The following is a 10768-nucleotide window of genomic DNA, read 5'->3' as shown; positions in this document are numbered from 1 at the left end:
CCACAAAATCATAGAATCACCAGGTTGGAAAAGACTTCTTGGATCATTGAGTCCAACCATTCCTATCTGCCACTAAACCATCTCCCTGAGCACCTTGTCTACCTGTCTTTTGGGGTTTGAGATCTCTGACCAACCCCCCCAGGGCTGATCCGGGCTGGTTCCCACCTGAGTGAGCAGCACCAGGGCTTTCCCACACCAGCCGTGTCATCCCCGCCTGCTCCCCACACTGGGATTGGGGCCACCGCTGCTCCTGCTGCTTCCTCCGCTGGTGACAACCCAGTGCCGAGAGCCCACAGGGGACACCAGGCTGACCCAAACAGGGGTACAGCCATGGGGGGGCTTGGGTGCCAGGACAGGGACACCCACTGGGACACCCCACTGTGGACCTGCATCCCCGTGCTGAGTTATTCCCATCCACAGAAGGGACACCGGCTGCGTCCCCTCAACTGTGTCCTCCCCAGAGACCTGTCCGGTGGCGTTGGACCATGAGCCACGGCCATATGCCCTGTGCAGGCCAGGGAGAACAGGAGTGCCCTGGGACCAGGCTCTCCATCTCCTCCAGTCGGCATAGAATCATGGAATCATAGAATCATGGAATCATAGAATCAACCATAGAATCATAGAATAGTTTGGGTTGGAAGGGACCTTAAAGATCATCCAGTTCCAACCCCCCACCACAGGCAGGGACATCCCACTGGCTCAGGATGCCCAAAGCCCATCCAACCTGGGCTTGAACCGCTCCAGGGATGGGGCAGCCACAGCTTCCCTGGGCAACCTGGGCCAGGGTCTCACCACTCTCGTGGTGAAGAAATTCTTCCTAATGTCCAGTCTAAATCTGTCCCTCTCCAGTTTGTACCCATTCCCCCTCATCCTATCCCCACAAGCGTTTATGAACAGCCCCTCTCCAGCTTTCCTGTAGCGCCTTCAGGCACTGGAAGGTCGCTATAAGATCTTCTTGCACCCTTCTCTTCTCCAGGCTGAACAACCCCAACTCTCTCAGCCTGTCCTCGTAGGGAAGGTGCTCCAGCCCTCCGATCATCCTTGTAGCCTCCTCTGGACCCATTCCAACAGCTCCATCTCCTTCTTACTAGGTTGGAATCCCTAGGTTGAAAAAGACCTCTTGGATCGTCCAGTCCAACCATTCCTATCTGCCACTAAACCACGTCCCCGAACACCTCATCCACCCATCTTTCAAACCAAGGATGGGGGCTCCAGCCTCTGCCAGTGCCCCATGACTCTTTCGGTGAATAATTGTTTCCTGATGTCCAGTCTGACCCTCTCCTGGTGCAGCCTGAGGCCATTCCCCCTTGTCCTGTCCCTTGGGAGAAGAGCCCACCTCCCTCCTCTCCGGCAGTTGTAGAGAGCGATAAGGTCCCCCCTCAGCCTCCTCCTCTCCAGGCCGAACAACCCTCTCCCTTAGCCGCTCCTCCCGTTCTCCAGCCCCGCTGCTCTTCTCCAGAGCCCCCACATCCTTCTTGGAGAGAGGGGCCAACAACAATCCCCCCTTTTCCGAGCATCCCCGGGAGCCGCTGCTCCCCCGAACCCCGCAAACCCCCTCCCGGCAGAGCGCAGAGGGGGCGGGAAGGACCGCGGCTGCACCGCCCCGTTCCGCCCCATCATCATCATCATCATCATCATCATCATCTCGTCCCGCCCCGGGGCTCTCGCGAGGCGACAAGGGATGGCGCGGGCGGGCGGTGCGAATTTGCCCTGGTATGAGCGGGATGGGGTGGGATGCGGGATGCGAGGATGCAGGGATGCGGGGGGAGAGAAGGAGGGAGCGGCGGGAGCTGCTCCGGATTGACACCCCCCGCCCCCCGCATTCCCAGTTTGCTCTCCTCGTGGTGATGCCTCTCCATTCCCAATGCGCTCTGTCCATGCTGACCCCCCCATTCTCTGTGACACCCCCCACCCCCATTCCTGGTTTGCTGTCTCCATGCTGACACCACCACCCTCCCGCATTCCCTGTTTGCTCTCTCCATGCTGGCCCACCCCCCATTCCCAATGCACTCTCTCCATGCTGACACCATCACACACACCCCCATTCCTGGTTTGCTCTACATGCTGACCCCCCCCATTCTCTGTGACCCCCGTCCCATTCCTGGTTTGCTCTCCATGCTGACCTCCCCCCCAATTCCCAATGCACTCTCTCTGTGCTGACTCCCCCCACTCCCTGTAACCCCTTCCCATTCCTGCTGCCGTCTCTCCATGCTGACCTCCCCCTCCATCCTTGCTACACTCTCTCCATGCTGACAGCCCCCCCCTCCCCATTCCCTGTGCATTCTCTCCATGCTGACACCCCCCCCCCATTCCCAATGCACCCTCTCCATGCTGACACACACCCCCATTCCCAATGCACTCTCTCTTTGCTGATCCCCCCATTCCTTTCCCGCTGCACTCTCTCCAGGCTGATCCCCTCCATTCCCACTGCACTCTCTCTGGGCTGATCCTTCCTCTCTCCCATGCAGGGTGGAGAAGTACCGGCCGCAGGCCCTGTCGGAGCTGGTGTCGCACCGGGATATCCTCAGCACTGGTAAGTAACTCCTTTCCCCCCCAACAGCACTGGGGTTACAGGGTACCCCCTAACCCCGTTATCCCTTCCCAGTGCAGCGGTTTATCAGCGAGGATCGGCTCCCGCATCTCCTTCTCTATGGACCTCCTGGGACCGGTAAGACCTCGACCATCCTCGCCTGTGCCAGGCAGCTCTACCAGGAGCGGGAGTTTGGCTCCATGGTGCTGGAGGTACGTGGGGATGGGATGGTGGGAGTGGTTGTGGGGTCCTCCCCACCCCCAGGTTCATCCTTGGGTAGGGATGGAGATCCACACTGTCTTCCTCAGCTCAACGCCTCCGATGACCGAGGTATCGACATCGTCCGAGGGCCCATCCTGAGCTTCGCCAGCACCAGGACCATCTTCAAGTAAGCGTCAAGTTCATGTTGCCCGTCCTTTCATCACCCCCTACCCTTGGGAGGTGGGCTTGGGGGCCTTCTGGGGTGGGTGGCATGCTGGAGCGGATGGGAAGCAGTCAGGGGTGCCTGCAAGCGGGGTGGATGAGGGTGGCAAGGATGAGTGAGGAAGATGCCGTTCCAGAGTTCCCTAGGAGTGTTTGGGGAGGATCAGGCTGGGAATAAGCATCCCACATTCCCCCTTCTCCACCACCAACGCAGCAGCTGGGACCAGAGCCACCCTCTGTTTTCTCCTTTTTGTAGGAAGGGCTTCAAGCTTGTCATCCTGGATGAAGCTGATGCCATGACCCAGGATGCACAGAACGCCCTAAGGCGAGGTGAGGGGCACTGGGCACCCCACGCTGCCGCACCCCTTCAAGCCTTTCCCAGCCTGGCATGGGGTGGCAGCTCGTACAAGGCAGGAGATGAGGATAAGCTTCTCCCTCCTCTTTGCAGTGATTGAGAAGTTCACAGAAAACACCCGCTTTTGCCTCATCTGCAACTACCTCTCCAAGATCATTCCCGCCTTGCAGTCCCGCTGCACGCGCTTCCGCTTCGGGCCCCTCACCCCGGAGCTGATGGTGCCCCGGCTGCAGCACGTCATACAGGAGGAGGGGTGAGCAGCAGCCTCCCACTCCCTTCTTCCCTACTCCCTTAGGCGAGGAGGAGCAGCAAGCTTGGTTTACCATGGTTCTATTTCCCTTCAGAAGCGCTGGCTCCCTCTGCAACCCCAGGTCTTGTTTTCCAGGGTGGATGTAACGGAGGATGGGATGAAGGCTCTGGTGACTCTCTCGAGCGGTGACATGCGCAGAGCCCTCAATATCTTGCAGGTATGGGCCACGGCCGCAAGCCAGCAGTGGGTAGCTCCACACAAGCAGCTGCCTTGGAGGGGTCAATGGAGAACAGGCTGAGTTCTTCCTCCCTCCTCCACCCTCTTCTTCCTCAGAGCACCAACATGGCCTTCGGGAAGGTGACAGAAGAGAATGTCTACACCTGCACGGGACACCCCCTCAAGTCTGATATTGCCAACATCCTCGACTGGATGCTGAACCAGGACTTTTCCACCGCCTATCGCAGTATCCTTCTTGCTCTGGTGGCCCTGGGGTTTAATCCCCACTGCTCTAAATCCTCTTTGCCAGTGTTTTCCACCCTGTGACCTCCTACTTCAGCTGGGGAGGGTCCTCAGTGTTGTTGCGGGATGAGGAGTGGGATCTCGCAGGGGAAAAGTCTGGATAAAAGCCCTTCACTTGCTGTCATCTCAGAAATCATGGAGCTGAAGACGCTGAAGGGCTTGGCACTACAGGACATCCTCACCGAGATCCACCTCTTTGTGCACAGAGGTAGGGGCTTGCGGGGCCGGCTCCTGGCTGAGCCAGGGAGGGCCAACCATCCCTCACAAGCCCATGACAATGCATGCCATCTCCTCTCCGCAGTCGATTTCCCACCCTCAATCCGCATCCAGCTGCTGATCAAAATGGCAGACATCGAGTAAGTGTCAGCTCACCCCTGGCCCTTGTCCCAAAACACCCTGGCTGGGGGGCTGCCAACGCACCCACCCCGCCGGGATCACCGCTACCACACTGTGCCAGCTCCTGGCAGCCGGTGGGCACCGCTGGCAGATGCCCGCAGCACAGCGCATCCATCCATGCCACACAAACCCACTGGCACTGTGCTTGCCTTGCTGCATCCCTGCCAGAGCTGCTGCTTTTTAGGGATGCAGATGCTGGTGTCAACACCTAAACCTGCCCTTGCCCCCTACTCCAGGTACCGTCTGGCTGCTGGGACCAGTGAAAAGATTCAGCTGAGCTCCCTCATCGCAGCTTTCCAAGTCACCAGGGACCTGATCGTAGCCGAAGCCTGAGTCCTGCTGGGTGGATCGTTGCTTAGGTTGCTGGATCTCTCAGAAGCTGCTCCCTGCACCCTCTCGTTCACTTTTAGCAAGCCTTAAGCCCACAGCTGAGGTGCACGAGTCAGGCAGAGTAATTTCTAAGCTTCCTGAGGAAATAAAGATGCCTCTAAAGCCCAGCAGGTTGCACTTGTCCTCTCTTTTTCCCTCTCAAGGACTGAAGGGAGGTGGCCGAGGCTTGTCCACTGCAAAGGCTGAGGTCCAGCTGCTGTCACTGCCTGCAAAACCTCCCTTCCTGGCTTTCCTGGGTGCTGTCACGGAGAGCGGGACAACTGTGGGTTGTGCCACCGCGTTGCTTGGGCATCCCATGTCCGCCCCCAGAAGCTGCGACAGCGCGGTTTCTTGCAGCAACATCCCCCCGTTACGAGAGGGAACGCAGTTGTGGGTGATGCCTGTATCTGCTGGGGAAACACCAGCTTTCTGGATTCACCTGTTCCCGATGGAAAACATCCTGGGGAACAGGCGAGGAGGCATTCCTGTCTTCTCTCCCAGGTCACAAGCTGGGGCTGGTGCACAGCCTGAGCCCTTCAGTATGTAGGGTATTCAAAGGGAGACAAGGACATGAGACGGCTTCGTGCTCCATGTGTCAGGCCAGCGGGCTGCTGGAGTGCCAAGCGCCAGCAGGGAGAGAAAGCAAGGGAGGAACAGCAGCGGGAAGCCCCATGTCCCACCTTATGGTGGACCAACCCTCCCCAGCACCCACTGCTGAACTGTTCAGTCACCCTTCAGAGCCCAGTGAGCACTCTCTGCCACCCCAACAGCCGTGGGTGGCAGGAGGGCTGGAGGCCCTGGGACCCAACTTGGCCAAACAACCCCAGGGCACCTCTACCAGCCAAAAGGAAAGACGTGAGGAATGGTTTTTTATTCTGTCCTTGCTGTTTAGTCCGCAGAGACCTGCTTGGGTCTGTGCAGCTCATGCCCAGACCGGGAGAGCGGCAGAGCCCGCGCTCCTCTGGGAGCTAAGCTACAGTATGAGCCGGTCCCCGTGAGGGTTTTGTCAGGGGTGATTGTAGCCCCGTATTTATACGAACAACAAAAGCTCCGCTCAGACTGCGGATGCTACCTTCACCCCACAACATTGCACTTGGAAGCAAAAGCACCTACCCCAGAACTTGCAGGCAGCAGAGGGACAGAGGGACCCGTGTCCCTATGGGGCCACTGCAGCTGTGCCCCTTTCCCTCTGCAAGCACTTTTGCTGGGTTCTAGTATTATTACACCAAAAAAATCCCTCCACATTCACAGACACAGCCCCAAAACAGGGTGAACAACAATGCTCCTGCGCCACAGCTCACAGGTTGGCAAGACGCTGCAGTGCCTCCTCTGACCCAGGCTGAGCCCCGTCCCTGGGCAGAGGGCTCTCACCTTCGTCCCTCCACTTTCCGCACTGCCTTAAAAAGTCCGGTAAGTGAGGAATTCCTTCAGCTTCCTGGGAATGGGGAGTGCGAGGACCTGATACGTCGTCAGGAAGGTGCGCAGAGCTTTGCGACACAAGTGCTTTAGCGACGAGAGGACCCTTGGAGTGGTCCAGAATTGGACGTGGCCATCCCTGGTCCTACAAAGAGACACAAATGACCCATGAGCACAGGGCAGAGATTCAACAGAGCTCAATTACCCCAAATAACCCAAGCTTGCAGCAAAAACACATTCCCCAGCTCAAGAAACCAGCCTGCACCCCCAGGATTTGCTGAGCAGCCCCAAAGCTGTGGGGGGAGGGAGAAGCCCCGTGTTTCCTGCTGCATACGCACCCTGTGGCAATGAAACCACCGTGTGGAAAGTACATGCAGCACAGGCCGTTGGTCATGGGAGCAAACGCAACCGGAGACCGCAGTTCTAACGCCCAGATCCTCAGGAGCCTAAGAAGAAAAGGAGAGGACACAATGCCAGGCTCACATCCCCAGAGCGCCTGCAGCTAAAGGAAAGCCTCTGGGTTCACCTGACTGCATGCAAATTCAGGAGTAGGATTTTCTTCCCATGGGCTTAGAGCATCCCAGGAGTGTCACAAAGTGGCAACAAGGCAGGAGGCACTGTCGCCTGTAGAGCTGAGCTGGATGCAGACAGAGCCAGTGACTGTGTTGAGGGGCATGGCGAGGGAAGAGGAGGAGGATGTGGGCTCAGAAGGGCCACTGGGCCCTGACCTTGCTACCCTTGGCCACAGCCAAGCCACGGCGTCCCAGGCTGCCTGCCCTTTTCCTTTACACAGGGCATGGGTGGGGACGTGGCACATGAGGTCTGCTCCTCACTGGCACGTCCTGAGCTCCTGGCTGTTTTGGTGGTGTCCTGCTGGGACCTTCTTCCCACTGGAGGTGCCTAAGGGTGTTCACTCACCTGTCATCTGCCACCGTGGCCAGGTAGAGGCCCTCAGGGGAGAAGCAGACAGAGCGTAGTGAGCTGATGTGGACTTCACTGCTGTAGTCCAGCGCCGAGTGCAGGGGGACGTGGCTGTGGATGGGGAGAACAAGCCCAGTGTCAGCCCCGGGCTACCATGAGCCCCATCCCCAGTGCTTCAAGGCTGGCAGAAGGGCCAAACCCAGCCAGTCAGAGCCCCACTTCAGCCTCTGGAGAAAGTGAAAGGTAGTGGCCATGCCCAACTAGCAGGGACACCACGCTTGGCCCAAGCAATCCCTCACGGCATCGCTCTGGCCCCCTTCCACAGTCCCCCACTGGCCCCGTGGCTCCGTACCGCAGCGTCCTCAGCTGCTCCCCGGTGTAGGGGTCCCACATGATCACACAGGCATCGTAGGAGGCGGTGACAAGGAGCGCTGAGTCCGGAGAGAAGTCACACGACACCACACTACTCTGGTGCCCCTCCAGCTTCCGGATGAGCGTGTAAGACCGCATGCTCCACAGCAGCGCCTGCGGGACACAGGTAGGGACTGAGGCCAGGAGCATCCCCGGGGCAGGAGCAGAAGAGAAGCATCTCAGGGTTTAAGGCATGTAGGCTCTGGTCCCAGCTCCTCCATGCAGAGCTTGGATGTCGGAGGAGCAAGGGTGGCTCTGGCCTGGCCCCTTCTCAAAGGGACACTTCTCAGGAGGGCCAAGGGGAATGCTGGACTCAGCGGGACACAGGATGGCTCCCACCCAGCGGGACTCACCGACTTCTCTCCAGCCACAGAGCAGAGCATGCTGCAGTCTGGGGAGATGGAGCAGCAGTAGACCCACTGCATGTGGCCTGACAGCACCTGGACCTGCCGCCCTGGGGATAGCAGAGACTCGAGTCACGAGAAGGACGCATGAGAGGCAGCCCAGCCCCTGCCCTCCCCTCCCTTTCCCAGGAAGGAATGAACACACACAGGGCTGGGGGTTTCCTCCAGGCAGATCCCAAGCTTGTCTCTTTGCAACCCTCTCCTGCACCTCTCAGACCCCCTGTTCCACGTCACAGGACTCTCTTCTTCTACCTCGAATACCACCCCCACAGATCCTCTCCCACCTTCTCCCCTACCAGGGTGGGTTTCTCCCCACTCTTTCCCCCGGCAATGCCCAGCCACAGCCAGGGGTGACCAAGCACCAGGGATGTCCCTGCACGTTCCTACCATCTCTGCTCAGGTCCCAGACACGCAAGGTCTTGTCTCGTGAGGCTGACACGAGGATAAGACTTCCATTGGGAGCAAAGCTCAGGTCTCTGACAACATCCTGGTGTCCCAAGAGGCTGAAGAGGAGGTGTCCTGCAGAGAGGAGCTATGCTCAGCACCATCCATGGGGAACAAGGCAGCGCCCCTCACACACAGGCAGGGGAGGGACTCCTGCTCACCCCATGGAGACAGAATCTCCTTCCGAGGAGGAGCAAGGGGAGAGAAACCAGCCTGAAGCCATGACCGCTCCACTATCAGTGAGAGCTGCTCACCTGTCTGCACCTCCCACACCTTGATCTGCCCGTCGTTGAGCCCGGTGGCCAAGATCATGCAGGGAAGACCCAACGTGCAGGTGGAGTCTGTCTCCCCGGCCTCTGCCACCGGCCAGGCACTGAAGGCCAGGCCCCACACGATCTGGCCACACTCCAGTGTCTTCTCCTTGGCCACCCCTCGGCTCCTTGCCTCCGCTTTGCTGCTCCGGCTTTTGCGCTCTGAGGTTTTGCAGCTGCTGAGAGAAACAGCTCAATGTCCAGATGGAGATCAGTGACAAGCGGTAGCCCTCAGGGGTCTGCTCTGGGACCAGCGTCGTTTAATATCTCCATCACTGACAGAGGCAATGGGATTGAGAGCAGCCTCAGCAAGTTTGCAGATGACATCAAGCTGAACGGTGAGGCTGACACCCCTGACAGATGGGATGCCATCCAGAAAGACCTGGACAAGCTGGAGAGTTTGGACTGTGAAAACATCACGAGGTTCAACTAGGTGAAGTGCAAGGTCTTGCACCTTAGTTGGGGCAACCCTTAGTATCCATACAGGCTCAGGGGTGAAGAGACTGAGGAGAAGGATCTGGGGGTCCTGGAGGATGAGAAGCTCAACATGTGCCAGCAATTTGTACTGGCAGCCTGGAAGGCCAATCATATCTTGGGCTACATCAGAAGCAGCGTCGCCAGCAGGGCAAGGGAGGGGATTCTGCCCCTCGGCTCTGCTCTCCTGAGACCTCACCTGGAGCCCTGCATCCATCTCTGGACCCCTCAGCACAGGAAGGACATGGACCTCTTGGAGTGGGTGCAGAGGAGGCCACAAAGATAATCCAAGGCCTGGAGTACCTCCCATACGAGGACAGGCTGAGAGAGTTGGGGTTGTTCAGCCTGGAGAAGAGAAGGCTGCGGGGAGACCTTAGAGCAGCTTCCAGTATGGAAAGGGGCTCCAGGAAAGCTGGGGAGGGGCTCTGGATCAGGGAGTGCAGGGATAGGGAAAAGGGGGGAATGGTTTTGAGCTGAAAGAGGGGAGATTGAGATGAGATCTTAGGGAGAAATGTTTTGCTGTGAGGGTGGGGAGGCCCTGGCCCAGGTTGCCCAGAGCAGTGGGGGCTGCCCCATCCCTGGAGGGGTTCCAGGCCAGGTTGGATGGGGGTTGGAGCCCCTGATCCAGTGGGAGGTGTCCCTGCCCATGGCAGAGGGTGGAACTGGATGAGCTTTGAGTTCTCTTCCAACCCAAATTACTCTACAATTCTCTGATCTTTGAGGTCCCTCCCAACCCCAACGTTCCACGAGTCCCAAGGAGGGGCTTATGATCCCCCCCCTTGTCCCCCAAACCCCCCGTTACTCACAGGAGGGGCTCGGGCAGGGGCCAGGGGATGAGTTTGACCACGCAGTGCCCCTGGGACCAGGCGAACCAGGCTCCATCGGGGGAGAAGGCGACGCTCCAGGTCTCGCAGCTCGATTTCCAGTCGTAGCGCTGGGCGCGGCCCGGCCGCAGCTCCGCCAGCAGCGACGGCTGCTCCAGGGGGGCAACGCCGGGGCCCCCCGCGCCCCCAAACGGCCTCATGGCACCCCCCGGAGCCCCCTGAACCCCCCCCGAACCCCCCCGAGCCCCCCTCAGCCCCAGCCCAGCGCTGCCCCGCCCCCTCCGGTCCCGCCCCGGGGGGAGGAACAGGGACAGGGACCGCCCCGGGGGGAGGGACAGGGGAGGGGCCCGAAAAGGGGGACCCCCTGCACCCACACGGGGACAACCCTGGCAGTGACACTCCCCCCAGACTCACCACCCACACGGTGACACCCCCACAGTGACCCCCACAAGGAGTCCACCCGGTGACACCTCCACAGTGACGCCCACAAGGGCCCTAAACAGTGACACCCCCACACTGACTCTCACACCCACACGGTGACACCCCCACAGTGACCCCCACAAGGGCCCTAAACAGTGACACCCCCACACTGACTCTCACACCCACACGGTGACACCCCCACAGTGACCCCCACAAGGGTCCCACACAGTGACACCCCCACAGTGACCCCCACAAGGGCCCCAAACAGTGACACCCCCACACTGACTCTCACACCCACACG

At 59.4% G+C, this 10768-nt stretch overlaps 2 protein-coding genes across 4 annotated transcripts; one reads left to right on the top strand and one right to left on the bottom strand.

Annotated features, from left to right (window-relative positions):
* The first annotated feature begins 1629 nt into the window (after window positions 1-1629).
* On the top strand, window positions 1630-4964 carry RFC5 (replication factor C subunit 5). 2 transcript variants are annotated; one of them, XM_009557341.2, is made up of 11 exons: window positions 1630-1713; window positions 2469-2533; window positions 2606-2742; window positions 2839-2918; window positions 3210-3283; window positions 3402-3561; window positions 3694-3775; window positions 3892-4021; window positions 4208-4285; window positions 4379-4433; window positions 4710-4964. In XM_009557341.2, exons 1-11 carry the CDS (start codon window positions 1682-1684, stop codon window positions 4804-4806), a joined length of 990 nt encoding a protein of 329 aa, XP_009555636.1. In that variant the 5' UTR covers window positions 1630-1681; the 3' UTR covers window positions 4807-4964. The 2 variants fall into 2 exon arrangements, with proteins under 2 accessions (XP_009555636.1, XP_053938465.1); XM_054082490.1 differs by having other exon boundaries at window positions 4208-4433.
* A 738-nt stretch (window positions 4965-5702) lies between these two features.
* On the bottom strand, window positions 5703-10265 carry WSB2 (WD repeat and SOCS box containing 2). Of its 2 annotated transcripts, none has more exons than XM_054082422.1 (8): window positions 10030-10265; window positions 8693-8928; window positions 8382-8513; window positions 7944-8044; window positions 7532-7704; window positions 7177-7290; window positions 6597-6704; window positions 5703-6403 (listed from the first exon to the last, which is right to left on the bottom strand). In XM_054082422.1, exons 1-8 carry the CDS (start codon window positions 10245-10247, stop codon window positions 6241-6243), a joined length of 1245 nt encoding a protein of 414 aa, XP_053938397.1. In that variant the 5' UTR covers window positions 10248-10265; the 3' UTR covers window positions 5703-6240. The 2 variants fall into 2 exon arrangements, with proteins under 2 accessions (XP_053938397.1, XP_009555669.2); XM_009557374.2 differs by having other exon boundaries at window positions 8693-8925.
* Between the last annotated feature and the right edge of the window lie 503 nt (window positions 10266-10768).

The sequence above is a fragment of the Cuculus canorus genome, chromosome 17, assembly GCF_017976375.1.
Source record: "Cuculus canorus isolate bCucCan1 chromosome 17, bCucCan1.pri, whole genome shotgun sequence".
Lineage (NCBI taxonomy): Eukaryota > Metazoa > Chordata > Aves > Cuculiformes > Cuculidae > Cuculus > Cuculus canorus.
Note: the sequence above shows the minus strand (reverse complement) of the source record. Positions and strands in the feature narration are given on the sequence as shown.

Bases quoted from the DNA above. Each gene is read 5' to 3' on its own strand.
- WSB2 (XM_054082422.1), bottom strand. From the start codon at position 10,247: ATGAGGCCGTTTGGGGGCGCGGGGGGCCCCGGCGTTGCCCCCCTGGAG. The intron at 8,045-8,381 runs GTAGGAACGTGC...TGCTATCCCCAG, and splicing joins CTGGGACCTGAGCAGAGATG to GGCGGCAGGTCCAGGTGCTG. The intron at 7,705-7,943 runs GTGAGTCCCGCT...TGTGTCCCGCAG, and splicing joins CTGTGGCTGGAGAGAAGTCG to GCGCTGCTGTGGAGCATGCG.
- RFC5 (XM_054082490.1), top strand. From the start codon at position 1,682: ATGGCGCGGGCGGGCGGTGCGAATTTGCCCTG. The intron at 3,776-3,891 runs GTATGGGCCACG...CTTCTTCCTCAG, and splicing joins GAGCCCTCAATATCTTGCAG to AGCACCAACATGGCCTTCGG. The intron at 4,022-4,207 runs GTATCCTTCTTG...CTGTCATCTCAG, and splicing joins CTTTTCCACCGCCTATCGCA to AAATCATGGAGCTGAAGACG.